Source organism: Malus domestica, chromosome 08 (assembly GCF_042453785.1).
Source record: "Malus domestica chromosome 08, GDT2T_hap1".
In the NCBI taxonomy this organism is placed as follows: Eukaryota; Viridiplantae; Streptophyta; class Magnoliopsida; order Rosales; family Rosaceae; genus Malus; species Malus domestica.
This window is the reverse complement of record NC_091668.1, coordinates 24,828,195-24,846,640: the sequence shown is the minus strand read 5'-3', so window position 1 is coordinate 24,846,640 and position 18,446 is coordinate 24,828,195. Positions and strand designations below refer to the sequence as shown.

General features: G+C 37.2%; 2 protein-coding genes and 1 long non-coding RNA gene across 3 annotated transcripts; 1 reads left to right on the top strand and 2 right to left on the bottom strand.

Annotated features, from left to right (window-relative positions):
- Positions 1-479: 479 nt before the first annotated feature.
- Positions 480-7,700, bottom strand: LOC103410908 (ubiquitin carboxyl-terminal hydrolase 16-like). Its single transcript, XM_029107202.2, has 11 exons — positions 6,887-7,700; positions 4,646-6,107; positions 4,464-4,552; positions 3,937-4,022; positions 3,670-3,826; positions 3,437-3,557; positions 3,169-3,326; positions 2,210-2,294; positions 1,909-2,121; positions 1,313-1,374; positions 480-1,208 (listed from the first exon to the last, which is right to left on the bottom strand). The coding sequence occupies exons 1-11, from the start codon at positions 7,174-7,176 to the stop codon at positions 557-559; spliced, it is 3,375 nt and encodes a 1,124-aa protein (XP_028963035.2). The 5' UTR covers positions 7,177-7,700; the 3' UTR covers positions 480-556.
- Positions 7,701-11,032: 3,332 nt separating this feature from the next.
- LOC139198477 (uncharacterized) lies at positions 11,033-12,718 on the top strand. Its single transcript, XM_070827286.1, has 2 exons — positions 11,033-11,131; positions 11,823-12,718. The coding sequence occupies exons 1-2, from the start codon at positions 11,087-11,089 to the stop codon at positions 12,393-12,395; spliced, it is 618 nt and encodes a 205-aa protein (XP_070683387.1). The 5' UTR covers positions 11,033-11,086; the 3' UTR covers positions 12,396-12,718.
- Positions 12,719-15,285: 2,567 nt separating this feature from the next.
- Positions 15,286-16,194, bottom strand: LOC139198476 (uncharacterized). Its single transcript, XR_011584011.1, has 3 exons — positions 16,137-16,194; positions 15,817-16,042; positions 15,286-15,722 (listed from the first exon to the last, which is right to left on the bottom strand). It is a non-coding gene; the product is annotated as an uncharacterized lncRNA (long non-coding RNA).
- Positions 16,195-18,446: the final 2,252 nt, after the last annotated feature.

Below are 18,446 nucleotides of genomic sequence, written 5' to 3'. Positions count from 1 at the left end.
CCCAAGACCTCCTCATTAATTTCAAACAACAAAATCACCGGTTCTAATTAAATTTCTTTGTCATTGAACCAAATTTTATAAATTTATACTCTTATGAAAACGTATATAAATGTCACACTAATCATTTTGGAACCCCTAACCCACTGGGCCTGGACCAGCCATGCTCGAACCCGCCTTGTTTTTGTTTGACGTTGTATGTTGTTATCATGTGTCATGTAATATACGATGAGATAGTCATATTTAGGTATCAAACTCTCCATACATGAAGGTCGACCTTGAAATCGTCTATTTAGTTTTCGTCCAGTTGCACTATTTCCTATTTGCAGTACAAGAGAGAGGTTTTACTCAAACGCTGAATGAATACCGCCATGTTTTGTTAACTTCAACTCACAAGTAAACATTGTAAAACCCATTTGCATCAACAGCTAAAAGTTCACACGTTGAGATGGTTGTGTTATTAACATTAGACTTGAACAGGGTAACCGGAAAAAAGGCCTCGGCCTCCCATCTCTTTTATTTACCGCTTTCGAACGTAAAATATACGAGAATTAAATGTTTACCGTTCTTTCTCTACTATTGATTTTCTAAATTTTACATCCCCCAAAGAGTCGGGTACTAATCTCTCCGTGCCGGTTTCCCTATTTCTACTACTACTACTTGCTAGCCTTCTACATTGTTTACTGGTATCAGAGTGCAAAAAAGTAACCGTCACTGCGCCATCCAAATCTGCTGGCTTGCTACTCCCAATAGTTTCAGGGGAAACTGAAGCGTACCTGTTCGAATCAGAGAGGGGTGAATGCTTAGTACTCGAGGGTGAGGAAGAGGATGAGGAAGAAGTGTCGGAATCCGAAAAATTTCTCCAGGAGCTACTCCAACCACGCCCTGAATGACCAAATATGTAATCGGACAAGTCATCGGTGCTGGTAGAGCAACAAGTACTACCAGTACTAATAGAACTTTCGTCGGAGTTGTTGCTGATAAGGGAAGAATTGTCACTTGATGAGTCCTCTTCCAAAATCCTTCGCAGCTCCTCTGGTGGATATGCATTGGGTACGGAATGGTCAACACCAGAATGTGTGGAGAGTCTGGAGACAGATTTGGGTTTCAAGTTGGTAGCCCTTCCACCGATCCAAGAAGGAATGGCTCGATGTTTGGGATCATTAGATATAATTCTGTTCCTTATCAATCTCGGGGCCCTTGGCAAGCATCTGCAAGGTAGTTCAGTCAAAAGCCCAAAAAACAGTCACGAAAGGAACTATACGAGAGAAAGATATGTGGGAGAAGAGCAAACAAAACAGAAGAGATCCTTCACCTTGAATAAAGAAGCATGTAAGCGCCTTTCATCAAGACCTTTTCAAGTTCCACAGGGGTTACCTGCCCAACCAAAGCCAACACATTATCGGTTAAAAGTGCTCAGATACGAAATTACAACAACATTCTGGTTATGCATGAAAATAAATGAGCAAGACACTGGAGACTAAAAGATGAGACATCGCTGAAAGGTCCAGTATAGAAATTCAAATTGTAATTCTTAAAAGGGTTGGATGCTACCTAATAATGCATCATATCATCACAATTGGAGGTAAAACAAAATTTCATCCGTGACAAACATAGTTAATATAAATCCCTGTAGTTGTAGAGAACCAAATCATCGGGTGACGTGGAAGGAGGTTGACCATTTGTGGGACAGTTAATTTTTTGTCATCCTTGTGGGCTTCAGTTTCTTGTTTTACATGTAGACTAAATGAAGTTCGAAGGAGAAACCTTGTTCATTGCGTTGTATTTTCTTTCAGGTAACCCCCTTGACTTACAGTAGACACTAGATAGCTAAAAGCAAAAGCTAAATAACAAAAAAAAAAGAGTAAAGTTACAACGCATATTAAAGAAATAACTTCGTAAAAAACATACCGTGCTGTCATCAACCTTGAACCACTTGTTGTGGGAATTCCTGACATAGCACACGTAGTGACCAGAAAATGCCGCATTCATGATATCTAAGTGCACAACCACCCCGTAAAGTCTGTATATAGGCGATTTATCACTTGTACCACTCATAAAAGGTGCCAAGTCCAGGATCTCAGGAAAACGGATAGGCTTATTGATCTTCCCAAACTTACCAGACTGCTTACAGGAGAACACACATCAGATAAAAGGAAAAGAATCTACAAAAACCCGAGACTGAAAACACGTCCTTGAATAACTCAATTACCTGAAAACGCTTTAGTGCAATTGTAAGGATATTTGGAGCTTCCAGTATTGTCAACTTCTTTTTGGCCTTCTCATAAGATTTGCAACTGGTTGACATGATATTGAAAAGCACCAACAAAGTTAGTGCATCTTAGCCAACAATTCCATAAAATTAGAAAAACTTCAATGTATTTATTTATAGTTAAAGTAGGAGTAGCCGAAATTGAAGGAAAAATGAGAGAAAACCGGTTACGATGGTTTGGACATGTGCAAAGAAGGCCTACCGATGCTCCAGTTCGAAGATGTGACTACGGGACAGAGGTTCAGGGCCGAAGGGGTAGAGGAAGACCTAGGAAAACTTTGGAAGAGACCCTAAGAAAAGACTTAGAGTACTTGGATCTAACGGAGGACATGACACAGAACCAAGCGCAATGGCGTTCTAGGATTCATATAGCTGACCCCACTTAGTGGGAAAAGGCTTTGTTGTTGTTGTTCAAACTCTAAGGGTAGATCAATGAGTAACCATCCAATAGCAGACTACAAAAGGGGGAAAAGTGGGGGAATACAATAACAACTCCAGAAAAATACTACATCCAGTATAATTCAATAACAATCGGACAAAAAACTAACCTTGGTAACGTCCAGAACTAAAATTGTAATAAGAACTTCATTTTTTCGTGTACTTTTCACTCTAAACCAAACCTCGGCGAATAATCAAGCCAAAGAGAAGAAAATAATAGTAGGATTCAATTTTGCATATAGAACAGAGAGTTTGAAGCCCTAGGTTGATGCCCTATAGCCCATAATATCTAATCAGAATGTGGACTTAATATAGTATTCATCGCATTGCCAAAATGGTTCACCAAGTTATAATTCATTGCCATAAAGGTTGATTAAGAAAACATAATGTTTGCTGTAACCAGAATTAATAGATGTTCAAACGTATTTATAGAAGAAAAGGGAAAAAATAGGACAACTAACCTGCTACATTGGTATTTGTTCTCCCCATCCAAGGTCTCAGTACCCGTAAATCGACGAAGAGCCTCTTCCAGGGTTCCTATATCACCCTCAATCTCTACAGTAAGATCCATCATTCTTTCCTGCCGCTCAGACTTGCCTTGGCACTTTGTGCATTTTATCTGCAACACAAAATCAAATTTATACATTCTATTAGGAAAATTATTATCCAATCTCAGACAAGATAACACAACCTTGGCTGTATAAAACTTATAATAACAGTAATACATACCTTTGATCGAAGGTAGCCTCCAAATGTAAGGCCTATTAAAGTTGTTTCTTCGTTCAAAGAGCACGATGAATTAACCCCAGTTTCCGTAAGGCAAACAGATTGCATCATGTCAATTGCATACCTGTCAATTTAACTTCTCAAGTCAATAAAAGGTTTTTCCAGAAGAACAGTAATAGTGTTACTAATGCATAGAATAGTATGTTAGGCTCCAGAGATGTACAGAGTTAGCACACCTTAGAAATTCATGGGCATCTTCTTCTCTCCCATTACCAAGTTGACTTCCAATTTTTCTTAACTGGGAAAGGATTCCCATAGGAGACAGAGGAGAGTCCTTTGCCATTGAAACTAGACTTTCGAACTCACACATGAAACACCATCCCTTCTTTACACCTGACACATTAAAATCACATCAATAAACTGTGCAGAATACAAGACCTACTGACTGTACCAAACAAGTACTTGCTAGGAATCCAAAGGGGAGAACATGTTCGAATGCTTACAATCTTTAGAATGGAGTCCTTGAAGCAAATAAGCAGTCAGAGGTGGAGTAAATGACAAGCACTGTAGCACTGCATTGGCATAACAGCTGCAGAATAAAAGTAGAGAATATGTTAAAAACAGAATGACCACACTTCTGATCAAAAACTCAAAAAGCTTGATCTATCATATCTATTATAAAATGAAACGAGCAAAAACATATAATAAAGTTTTATGCACATAATAATTGAAGGAAATTCAGTTAAACAGTGTAATAATCATGTCCTCACATCAAGGTCATTTTCCATTTCTGGTTTAGAAGACTGAAAGATGGAATTGCACCATACATATGGAACTGGGTAATACTGACTATATAAAACAATAAGTAGCAAAATGCAAGTTCACCTTACCAAGAAGACATAGTAATTAAAAGCACGGTTACAGCTACAAGACTTTCTGAAGATCTAATCCGATTCACATGACTAATTGGTTCTATGCAATTATTTTTTTTCCAAACACGACCACATGAACAGGTACCATATGATGTTACCTGTTACCGCAATTTATAAGGCCAGAAGGGCGCAATTCCACCTTGTTCCAATTGTAAAGCTTGACAAATAATTCATACGAAAAAAGTTCCTGCAGAAACAAATACAGATGATCAATTCACAATTATTGCTAGCCAGTTAAAATCTTAAGAAATAGGCACTACAAAACAGTAGAAGTTCAAACCTTCTCGCTATATTTTCCTGCAATCTCACTCCCAACTCCTGAAGGATAGTGCTTTGGTATTTTGGATCCTCTAAACTGGTCGAAAACCTTAAATACAGAGGTTTTCAAGCCATTCCTATCATTTGAAAGATTTGTGGCTTGAGATGAAACAGTATCACTAGCCTCAACACAGTCCACTTTTCCAGATTTTACACGTGGAAGTGCGCCTCCAACAGCAGATGCAAGGCGAGCATCAGAAACACTGGGTGATGGAGTTCCAGCTTCCCTAGACTTTAAAACATCAGAAGTTCTGCTGCAGTTCTTAACAGCATGACCTGACCTTTCTGAACTTGTGGATAGCACTCTACTAGAGTTCAGAGCATCTGTGCTTTTTGAAACTCTTTCAGTGCCAAGAGATCTATGAACTGAAGGCGAGGAGGATGACATAGACTTAATTTCTCTGAACTTCAAGGCATGTGAATTACTGCTAGATTCATTATCCTCTTTTTTCGACCCTTTACTGTTCTGTGATGGGGAATTCTTGACCTTAACAGCATCTCCACTAATCTTTTCTGATAAATCTGCTCCATGAGTAGACTTACTGAGCTCCGAAGAATCTAGAAGATCATCACCTAACCTCGTGCCCCTTGACTTGGAGCCTAGTCTATGAAGGGGAGCTGCAGTACTTCCAGACAAGTTGAATGAAAAATGTAAGGAATCTCCAGAATCAGATATCTTTCTATTACTCGCTACACTGGAATTGGACACTTGGGCATCACTCCTGGACCCTACGGAATCAAGAGTGTTCCCCCAGAAATCAGAGGAAGGTGTACAAGACTCAGCAACTGGACCCTCACTCATGCCACTGTCGTTCAAACCTGAAGAAAAATTTGATCTCTGCTCATTTTCTTCATCATTAATACTAGGTTTAACCTGATTCAACTTACTTAACTTAGCAAAACCATCAACAGAATCAACCAAGCTAGCAAACTTTGGAGATGATGGCTTAGATTGATCGATGTTGTTAACATTAAAGGGAATCTGATGGATGTCAAAGGCATCATTAGCGGATGGTTGCCCATCTGATCTGTCAGGTTCAAATGAACTAACACTCCCACTGACAGAAACATCGTCTGAAGATTCAGTACCGCTGGCAGAAGTAGAAAATCCAGAAAAAGAGGTAGCTGCTGAGTCAGACGTACAATTTGTTCCTTTCCTCTCGGCAAGAAATTCATCTTCACTATCATCATCCCTTATACATTCAACATCGGGAAAGCAATGAGGATTAGGCAATGCAGGTTCCTCAGAAGATTTTTCAACAGACTGCCTGCTTTGAAACTTGTCGGTATTAATTTCAAGGTCTTCTTTGGTTACCTTCAGGCCAGAATCACTTCCCACATCAATATTCTGGTGAACTATGGTAGAAGGACGGCACTCTTCCTTGTGACCTTGTCGCCAGTGAACAATTTGACACTTCCCAGAACTGAAACATTTAATTGGATGTAATGTCCATGAAAATAAATACCATACCAATTACAGATGCCCGCATTTAAATGAATAAAACTATAATTCCACAAAGTTTTTAATTTCTTATCAAAGTTTATAGGGGTTGGCTACAGCCACCTACAAGGATTTTTATTTCATCATTCAGCATTATCAAACGTATTATAGTGGCTACGGCTATTTGAAATTTTAACAAACTAAATACGGCATTTAGCCAATCTTTTACCGTTTTTCCTTTCAGACAAGTAGCACAATCTCAGTTATGCCATGCGGTACTTCTTGAAAATAAGCATATACAAAAACGACAACAAAAAACCATCTACAAATGGCTGCTAATCATTGTTAGTTCGCAGATGTCGTAACATCTTAGTAACCAAAAGCCCTTTCCCTTTTCATAACAGACAATTCTCATAACATTTGTAAATACTCACGGGAGATTCTGTAAAATCTAAAACAACATAAAAATCATCAAATTCGTTCCCCCGTCTGCGTCAAAAACAGGTTTTCGAGTTTTAGCTTCTTCAACATATTCAGGAAATAAAATCACATTAATTACCAAAAAAAACCCACCCGCTGATCCAATGTTCAGCAAAATGCAAAATAAATAAATAAGTAACTGGGTTTCACATAGAAATTTCCAAAAATATACATAATATACTCAACATGCAATGTAATCAACAATCACAAATTACCACCCAAAAGACACAAAATCACAGAAAATAGAATTAAATTTCACATATAATTTATCAGAAAACTTACCAGTAGCGAACCGCTTTGCAGCGGGCGCAGCGCGTGGTGGTGGGGCAGTAACAAACAACGCAATAAGGACCCTTAATCTCAGCCACCGAAGCGGCGCCGTACCCAGCCGTGACCTCGAACTCAGCTCTAGCAGCTTCCTCCTTGGCCAAGACCAAAAGTCTCCTGATCTCCTCCCTCCTGGCGTTTGCGAGGCGCCATTTTCTCCGAACCACGAAGAATCCGATCACCGGCGCCAGAAAACAAGCCACCAGCACGAGGCTCCGAAACCCTAGATCCCCAGCCACATGCATTTATCCTCCACCCAAAAACTCACGCATCCAAACAGACCCAAAAACATAGATTTAGTAATTACCAACGGCGACGCCTGCGGGGGCGGTTGTGGTGGTGATTGAAGAGACGGACGATCACAGCCGTCCAAATTGGGCCACGATGGCGGAAATCGGAGAGATGAAACGAAACTGCGAGGAAATGGGAATTCAGGTGGGAAAGGAGAATGCGTTTGGTTGCTTGGAGAGAGTGTGAAGTTTGGGATTTTTAGCGACGGTTTTTTTGATCCGTACAATAAATTGGGGGAAAAATGGGTTCAGATTTTACCTTTAGGGCTTGTTTGTAAGGGAGCCAGAAATAGAATTGTGAGAAATATTCGGGGAAAAAGTAAATTAAATTAAATTCCAATTCAAAGAATATAATTTTCTATTTGATTTTTTTAATTTTGTTTTGTACGTTGAGAAAATATTTAATTCGGTTGGAAACAGAAAAATATTAAATTCGGAAACTTGACGGTCGGGGGTAAGGAATTTTGCAGAAGGGCATCGAGAAGCGTGAATTCTTCGCTCTCATAATATTCGGTTCGACCGCCGGTCCGGTTCAGCTTCCCGTTTGATTTGATTTGACGGACACGGAATTGGACGGTTGCATGGTGTCGCATGCATGTGGAGAATCAAAGACTCAAACGTGTGCGAGCGTGGGGGAATGGGTTGAGGAGGAGATCCGACGGTGGTGATTGGTTGGCCGGTGGAGGATGATGGTTCACTCACCCTTCTGGACGCTTGCCTGTATATAATGAGTAGGAATCCACCAGGGATTAGGCAATTCAATGGTAATTGTCTTTCCCTAGCTATACGTTGGTTGAAATTGGCAGTACATGGTGTACGTTATGTTCGATTTTCAACTGTCGGATTGAATGAATTGAAGAAGATGAATAAAAAAAAATAACAAACATGTGTGTAAGATAAAAATGAGTGTGTGAATAGCACCCTATTTAAATGATCCTAAATATTCCCAAAAAACTACCCTAAGTATGTTAAATTGTGAAATCAAACACTACTTTAGCTAAAATAGAACTTTCACATGTGTAAAATGCTTCGTTTTATATGATATGTGTGATCTGCAATTGATATTACGTATATGAGTTTTATTCGTATACTTGATGAAAAATTAAATTGTGAGATTTGTCTCGTCATTGAAAAAACACGTAAAACGTTTATGGATCGATGACATTAACAAGAACACGTAGAATTAAAAATCGCTATTCTTGGTCAAAAATTGATGCACTCACTAGACATTTACTTTTTATAGTCTTTTGATGACATTAAGAAGCCATTTCCATTTCAGATTCAATTTTGATGTAATAATAATATGGGCCATTGGAAATATGGAAAAATGGATGAACGTGTGTGCTGGTGAGTCAAAAATGGAAAGCATGAAGTACAAAGATGATGATAAAAACTACCCAACATATTTTGACGAATGAGTAGGATGTCACCATTTTTCTTTTGGTATGGTAATTTTTCCTCATAAGGGGATGTCTTTTCTTTATAGCGAAACGTTTGTTGAAAAGACAACAGCACATGAAAAAGAAGAATCCTAGTCCAAATATTACAAGCAAAGAATTGTTGTGGTTTCAAAGTTTAAGCAATTGGTATAAGATGTGAAATTCAATGTGTTTGCTTAGTATAAGATGTGAAATTCAATGTGTTTTTAATAGGATGTAAATATTTTTTTTAACAAATGATATTATTTACACTAAGTAGAAGGGTGTGGGCTAAGCCTCAAAACATCTCCAATGGATACCCTAAATGAAGTCCCTACAACCGTATAGATCCTAAATATAGGGACAAATGACTTCCAATGAGCCGGAATTGAAGTCCTTAAAGTATCTCAATATACAGGGACTCGCCGGATACCTCAAAAGAATTCTCAAATTTAAGGACTACATATAGGGACTCAAATAGTGGACTCCATATTAATTTTGGGGGGAAATGGTGCTGCTCTTTATGTTTTTTTCCTTGTTTTATGAACCCACCCAAGCGAGGAAACTTCTCATTTGCCTTTTTTTTTTTAATTCTTGAAAAATCAGTGGTAGAGATAGTTTTTTATTTTTATCAATGGTTACAATATTTCAATGAAATGAATAATTTTTTTTTTATATTTTAGTCCCTATATTTAGGGATTATACAGTAAGGAATTTCATTGTAGACAATATTCTTTTAGGAACTTGAATATTCCTCTAAAGCTTCTAAATAAGTCCTCAAAAGTGGTAGTGGAAGTCTCTAAATAGGGATTCCGATTGGAGATGCTCTCATAATGAGTTTGGGCGAGAATCGAACCTAAGACCTCTCACTTACAAATGAAGATGAATATCACTAGACCATAATACTAAGTGGTTTAAGGATTTTAATTTTAGATTAAAAAGGATATATGATATGAATTGGGTGGGACTTATTTGACACCTACTCACACAAACCATATTGATGCTCAATTAAATTATATTCCCAAAGTCATAGGTTATACTATTCGTGTCTAATGGCAAGTGATTATCTGGTTTGGTATTGTTGAATTTTTTTAAAAATCAACTTTTTGAAAAAAGTTGAGTCTAAAATTGTGTTTGGTAAATGAAAAAAAAAAGTGTTTTTTCTCAAATTAAGAATCCAAAACAGCAGAAAGCATAAGCAACCCCAAACTAGTCAAGTGACATTTAATTTTTATTTTATTAATTGTTAGGCGACAATTGTTGTTCATCAAAATTTACAAAAATGACATCTCCCAATAAAACATGAATGAGGATCCTGGGAATCCTCAAATCGTGTATGATCATCGTACATCGTGCGGTAAAAAATTATTTTAAATAATTTTATTTAAAATTAAATATAAATAGTACCTGACAAAAACTGACCGTACAATGTACGATAAACGAACACGATTTGAGGATCTCTAGGATCCTCACAAAGAGAATCCGGAGATAATCCTCATTCATAAAACATCACCTTGGAATAGCATTTGTTATATATGACAAGTGTGAGCACATATATTTTCTGTCTCTAAACTATTATGCTAATAAGTCACACACTATAGAAATATATAAGTTATGATTGATAATTTTCGCACACTTTTTATTTTTTTAAGTATTTGTTGCTCCTATCCTTTTGTCCCTTTATCTTTTAACTTATAGGTAGGCCTTGAACAAAGAGCAAACAAATATTAAAAATTTGCGAAGATTTGTGAAAATCACCACCCATAAGTCATCTTAGTTTTTTTTCCACAATGTATACTTAATTTTTATTTATTTATTATTATTTTTAAATCTATGATTGCAGAGTGTAAGCTTACATAACATTAGTTATGTAAGTCGTTATCAAAATTAGTTCTTATCTGTACCTTGTATAATTAAGGAGAGAAAACCATAGTCGCAAGAGAGAAAAAAAAGAAGATAAAGTACTCATCATTGTTGACCCCTACTATTGTCCCTGGGGCCGGTGGGAAACCTTTAGGGTGCGTTTGTTGCGCCGGACTGTCTCGGACTGGACTAGCTACCGGGACTAAGCTGGACTGGCTTAGACTGGACTAAGCTGGACTAACTTAGTGAAACGTTTGGTGCAGTCTCGGACTAAGAAGCAGGATAAGAAAAACAGTACTGTTCACCAGATTTGTGTTTGCTTAGACTAGGACTACAAATTTTTGCCATTGTGTAATAGAGTAATGCTACAAATCTCATGATATGGGTTAATTGGAGCATATTTTTGCCATGTATATTATGAATCTTAAAAAAAATTGACAATTGTTTTGTTTCTATTACCTGCTAATAGAATTGGGTTTAATTTGCAAATGTAGCTTGATTTAAACTTTATCACCCAACAGAAGAAATATTTTGCCTTAACTGAATTGCTAGCTCTCAGTGGGTTTGAGTGGAATGAAGAGAAAATGATGTTGGCTTGTGAGAAAAGTGCGTATGACGAGGCTACGAAGGTTTGCGTATATCTGATTGTATTTTTTGTTTTATCTGATTGTGTTTTGTTTTTAGAATCTCAGTTCCTTGATTAATTACACTGAGTTCAAAATCTCAGAGTTAATATCATCATCTTCTTAATTACGAATCAGGATAATGCACTAACAACATACATAGAAAAAGAAAAACCTCCATGGGAGGTAATTCCAAGTTCTTTACTGACACCATCACCATACACTCAGAAACCACTTGAAGCTAGATATTAGAAGGATTACAGTGCACATAAACAAAAACTGAGACTTGTATGAAAGACATAGCTTTTTAAATACCAGCTCTTTCATACTGTAAAGAAAAAAGAGTTATGACAAACTTATAGATGATCTGTTGATCTGCCAGCTTGTGTGGCAACATAAAAGAGTATATATATATATATATATATATATATATATATATATATGTATATCTTTTCGGAAAGGTTCACCCATCATCCCTCTGAAAAAAGGAAAAACTTAACATTGTTTTTTTGTTTTCCATAGCTAGCACACGTCAAAACATCATGCCCTGTCCATTATTAATTGTTCTGCCTCTTGTCCTTTCTTCAAAGATCGATTTTTCACTTCTTCCTCTTTACGCTGCCCTCTTCATCCTGTAATAGACCAAGAATTAATATATTGTATTACACGCCTTGTGTTTTGTGTTTTTTTTTTGTAGGGTAAAAAGGATGCAAGTGGATTGTACGATAAGCCTTTTCCGCACTACCACAGTTTGGGAGAGATTTATGCAAAAGATTGTGCTATGGGTGCAAATGCTGGTAACGCTGATGACGATGAAGAAGAAGTTAGACTTGAAGATGCCAATGTCAATCAACATGAAGGTGAGGATGAAAGTGGAAATGACTTTGATACTTCTTTCTCAGTACCAAATACCCAACAACAAAGGAATGCAGAAAGTAACACATCAAACATTAGTCGCAAAAGGACAAGAGTAGCGGATGAAATGGCCAAGCAATTCTCTATTATGGCTAAAGCTATAGCCGATGTGGGACCTAAGATTGATGGTCTAGTTCATGCACTGTCAACCGATATAAATCTGACCGAAATGCAACAAAAACTTGACAGTGAGTTGACCAAAATGGAGTTTTTGTCTCCCATGGATTTATTTAAAGTCACTAACTTCTTGGCCAAAGAACATGACCTTTTGAGGGTGTTTTTCAACATGTCTGATGAAAGGAAGAGTGCATATGTGACTACTTTGTTGCAGACTTGGATGCATAACGACATCTAAGTGATGGTCCAAATAATGTGAATGCTAGTTTTTTGCTATGACGTGCTTACTGCCATAATGACATATCAGGGAAAATTGTGAATGTTTTGTAAATCTAATGACTTATTAGATGACACCATAATGGTGAAGAACTACTTTTTGTTGGTATTATGATGTTTAGGCAGGTTAAGAATATTTTGTTGACAATCTGATGTGTAGGCAGGTTATGAATATTTGATAATATGATGCATACGCAGGGTATGACAAGTTTGCTTAGGTTGGTTATGGTGGTTAGATAGATGTACTTTAATGTAAAATATTAACTTTAATGAAGTTATTTCCTACTCTTTGTTTGTTACTAATATTTTTTTCTTCATTTATTTACTATTATACAAAATCCACCTCTTGAAGATCACTTTAGTTCAAGGGGAATCAAGTTTTTTGATTTGAAATGGTAAAACAAAATTTCTTCTACTCCTTGACATTATGTAGCAAAATATATTCTTGAAGAGTTAAGACTGAAAATGCTCCTAACAATTTCTTTCCATGTCCTTCTTGCTCATTAAGCATAATTCTATGCTCATTCACATTATGCACAACCAGTGGCGGAGCCAGGAATCTTACCACAAGGGGTCGTAGTGTAAAAGTCCAGAAAAAAAATTTAGGATGGAAATGTTAAAGTTAATGCTTTACTTAAACTGATTATGTGTAAAAGGGCTGACTGTTGCCTTTATTAGTCGACCCATTCTATTTATCAGTCGACCCATTCTATTTATCAGTCGACCCAATTACTTCAGTCGGCTTATGTATTGAACTAGGGCTGACTGTTGCCTTTATCAGTCGACCCATTCTATTTATCAGTCGACCCATTCTATTTATCAGTCGACCCAATTACTTCAGTCGGCTTATGTATTGAACTAATTCTGTGTAAAAGGGCTGACTGTTGCCTTTATCAGTCGACCCATTCTATTTATCGACCCATTCTATTTATCAGTCGACCCATTTTATTTATCAGTCGACCTAGAGTAAATTCAATCGATCTAAAGTAACTCCTAAATACATGCAGAATCAGTTTGTTACTCAATGCATAATCAGTTTGTTACTTCATGCAGAATCAGTTTGTTACTCAATGCAGAATCAATTTGTTACTTCATGCAGAATCAGTTTGTTACTCAATGCAAAATCAGTTTGTTACTATTATATACTATATCAAAAAATATTAAAAAAAAGTATATAAAATATTTGATTTGGGACAAGGGCATTTTAGTAATCATACTGGTTTATATTCCGATTCTGCTGAATTAGTAAACAGCTTTATGGAATTGTATTCCGATTCCAGACAGTTTTAGTAAACAATTTCAACAAGAATCTGATTCTGATTCCACCTCATTTCAATTCCTCCTCAATCCGATTCCTCTCAATTTGATTACGGATTAGTAAACGCGCCATAATAGTGGCCAATACATGCAATTTCAACAAATACAAGTACATAAGATCTCCATAATTTAGAAAATCCTAGTTAACATTAGTTAACATTAGCCAAAATAGATCTCTATAATTTACAAAATGGCTAGTTAACATAAGCCAAAATACTAGTGCAAAGCTAAGTTATAAGTCATAACATAAGATTGTATGATTAATAAAATACATCCATGTTAACGTTAATAAAATACATCCATGTTAACATTAGCCAAAATCCTCATCCGCTTGCGTTGTCGCTTAAAAGCCTTTGGACGAACACTTTCTTGAGTTCCGGTTTGATTGCCCTGAACACTCCCACATTTTTTTGTTTATCCAAAATAAGAGACAATGCATCAATTTGATCCATAGGAGAGAGACCCATTGCTTCAAGTTCATTAGCTATGTCAGTATGATCTGCAGTACCTTGAACTAAAGCTTCAGTTACCATTTGCATCCTCTTCCCACTTTCAACATAAAAATCTTTCAGTCCACTGATAATTGCCTCGATTCCATCACTTGAACTTCCCACAGCTCTTTTCATCTTTCTTTGGCTATTTTCAGATGGGGTGCTTTGTTGGCTTTGTTGGTTCATTGAAGAAACAAAATTTTCACCTCCAATATCACTTTCACCAACATGATCATGACTTTGTTCCTCCACCATTTGAGCAGGGGTTTCGGCTACATTACCCGTAGCCCGATCTTTTCCAAATATATATGCAAATCTATCAAACAGTGGAAAAAGTTTGCTTCTCCATCCATCGGCTTCTTTATTTCTCTAAGATTATATCAACATAGCAAAACTAAAATTTAGCATGCGTAACAAATATAGGAGCAAGAATATAACTAATGCATAAATAAAATAGGATATGAACCTGCACATAAGTTTGCCATGCGTCATCACTGTCAACTTCAACGCACTTTTTGACATCATTCCATGCAAATCCACTTGTGTTTATCATGTCAACGACCATACTATATGTTTTTTTCCATTTCTTCAACTTGGACTCAATATGTGGATTTGCCTTTATATTTGAATGAGGACATAAAACATTGACAGCTTTTGCTATTTCAACCAAAGTACCTTGTTTGAAAGCACCAGTGTCACACCGTTGCTTCCGAGCAACAAAATCCTCAAGAACTCCTAGTAATACTTCTTCCTCAAATGCTTCCCATTTACGCCTTCTTCCTTTTGGCTCTTGAGTAGCATTCAAAATATTATCGTTATCCATACCTAAACAAAAAATATTTTAATGAAGGAAAATACCATACAAATAATCAATTTGCATAATATCCAATCAACTTGCATAATATCCAATCAACTTGCATAATATCCAATTAATTTGCATACCATCCAATCATTGTGCTAATATCTAACAAATGCATGATAAAAAGGAATACTAAAATAAAATGTTATCATTAAAACATATAGCTAGTTCGGTTACTGGTTCCTAATTGCTCTCCACTCATTATACATTTCCTGAGCCATATCATTCCTCATTGCAGTCCACTGGTCCGATGTTTGAACACTACCAACATATTCACCTTCTTCTGTATTTTGTCCATCTTCTATTATTGGCAAATTCTCCATTGGATCTACTGACATCTCTTGCCTAATAAGATTGTGTAGTAGGCAACAAGCGGTAATTATTCGACCTTGTGTCCTTATCGGATAGAAAGATGGACTCCTTAGTATCGACCACCTTCCTTTTAGCAAGCCAAAACAGCGTTCAATTACATTCCTTGCCTTAGAATGCTTCATGTTAAAATATTCTTCCTTATTAGAAGGTGTTCGTCCCTCCCATTCAGATAAATGATAAGGTATTCCTCTATAGGGTGCAAGGAATCCTTCACCATTTGTATAACCACCATCTACAAGGTAATAACAACCTAATGAAAAAAAAAACAGACCTTATTAGTGTTTTGTAGTTGACAAACAGAACTAAACCTAACTTACAAAGTTGAGACTAAGTAATAGTCTTACCCGCTGGTACCTTAAAACCATTAGGCCTACTAATCGCATCATGTAGCACTCTAGAGTCTGATGCGGAACCCTCCCACCCCGGAAACACATATATGAACTGCATATCTCCTGAACACACACCTAACACATTAGTTGCGACTCGACCCTTTCTTGTTCGGTATCTTGGTTTGTCAATTTCAGGTACATGCACATCAATGTGTGTTCCATCCAATGCTCCCAAGCAATTCTTAAAAACCAAAAATAATAAACTTTTTGTTAATTTATACAAAGGGAATGAAGAGTTAAAGCTTAGGGAAAATGAAAAAAATTTCTCATCATACCTTAAAACATCGCCACCTAGCATCTGTAGAATCAATAGGCACAGGCTGGGGGACTTTTAGTAGGGTACCTTGTAATCGCAAAATTCCTTGCAATACGCTATTGAAATACCTACTTATAGTCTCTCCCGACCTATAAAATCTACCGCCAACACTACGATTCTTAGTATGATGTGCTAATATTTGTAAAGTCATACACACCTGTTCCTCTACAGACACCAAACCATTAGTTTTTACCCTCCCATCTTGACGAAGTAAGTCGCATAATATGCCAAAAGTCCTTCTATCCATTCTCAATTCGTTAACACATTCAGTATCAGTATTCCCTATTATACCATTCAGATAACACAAACTAATCTCTCGTCTAATAAGTGAACGGTTAGTCAATGTGGGTCGTTCAACATGTCTCTGTTTGCCACGTAGCATCATTACCACAAGAATCGTACAAATACAAATTGTCTCCAAATAAGACATCTCTAACAATAAGATCAATAAAAGCTTCATTCGATCCATATCTATCCAAACAAAAAAAAAACAATAAACAAATTAACTAAATCATTAACCCGAGGCAACAAATATACAGGTGGCGTTGAAAAAAAAAAGTTTTCATTAACCCGAGGCAACAAATATACAGGTGGCGTTGAAAAAAAAAAAGTTTTCATTAACCCGAGGCAACAAATATACAGGTGGCGTTGAAAAAAAAAAAACTTTTCATTAACCCGAGGCAACAAATATACAGGTGGCGTTGAAAAAAAAAAAGTTTTCATTAACCCGAGGCATCATATTCAAAATGTTCTACTCTTATACATCTATAAACATGTGTCTAAGAACACTAGTATGAGGATTGCTATCATTGCTAGGCATTGCATGTGAAAAGGGAAATTAAAGGACACCTGTAATGCAGTAGCCTTAGCCTTAGCCTTCCGTTTATGCTCCTCTTATCTGCAACCAACAACCACAACAAATTGCAATTCAGCATCAACCCCACACAATACAAAACATTCACATTGTATACACACTGCATACATACACACTGCAAACACAATACATACATACACACACTACATACACTGCATACACTACACACACACTACATACACTACACACACACACTGCATACATACACACTGCAAACACAATACATACATACACACACTCACATACACTACACACACACACTACATACACTACACACACACCCTGCAAGTACACACACAATGCATACATACATACACACACTGCATACACCCTGCATACATACACACTGCATACACAGTACACAAACACACACACTGTATACACCTTGCACACACAGTACACAAACACACACACACTACATACACTACACACACACACTGCATACACTACACACACACCCTGCAAGTACACACACAGTGCATACATACATACACACCCTGCATACACCCTGCATACATACACACTACATACACAGTACACAAACACACACACTGCATACACCTTGCACACACAGTACACACACACTGCACACACACACACTGCATACACACTCATTCACACACACACTGCACACACACACACTGCTTACACACTGCACACACACACACTGCACACACACTCACACTCACACTCACACTCACACTCACTCACACTCACTACATACACTACACACACACACTGCATACATACACACTGCAAACACAGTACACTACACACACTACATACACTGCATACACTACACACATACACACTTATTCACACACACACTGCACACACACACACTGCTTACACACTGCACACACACACACTGCACACACACACACTGCACACACACTCACACTCACTCACACTCACTACATACACTACACACACACACTGCATACATACACACTGCAAACACAGTACACTACACACACTACATACACTTCATACACTACACCCTGCATACATACACTACACACACACTGCATACATACACACTGCAAACACAGTACACTACACACACACACTACATACACTACACACACACACTGCATACACTACACACACACCCTGCAAGTACACACACACTGCATACACCCTGCATACATACACACTGCAAACACAGTACATACATACACACACTACATACACTGCATACACTACACACACACTACATACACTACACACACACACTGCATACATACACACTGCAAACACAGTACATACATACACACACTACATACACTACACACACACACACACACACACACACACACTACATACACTACACACACATACTGCATACACTACACACACACCCTGCAATACACACACAGTGCATACATACATACA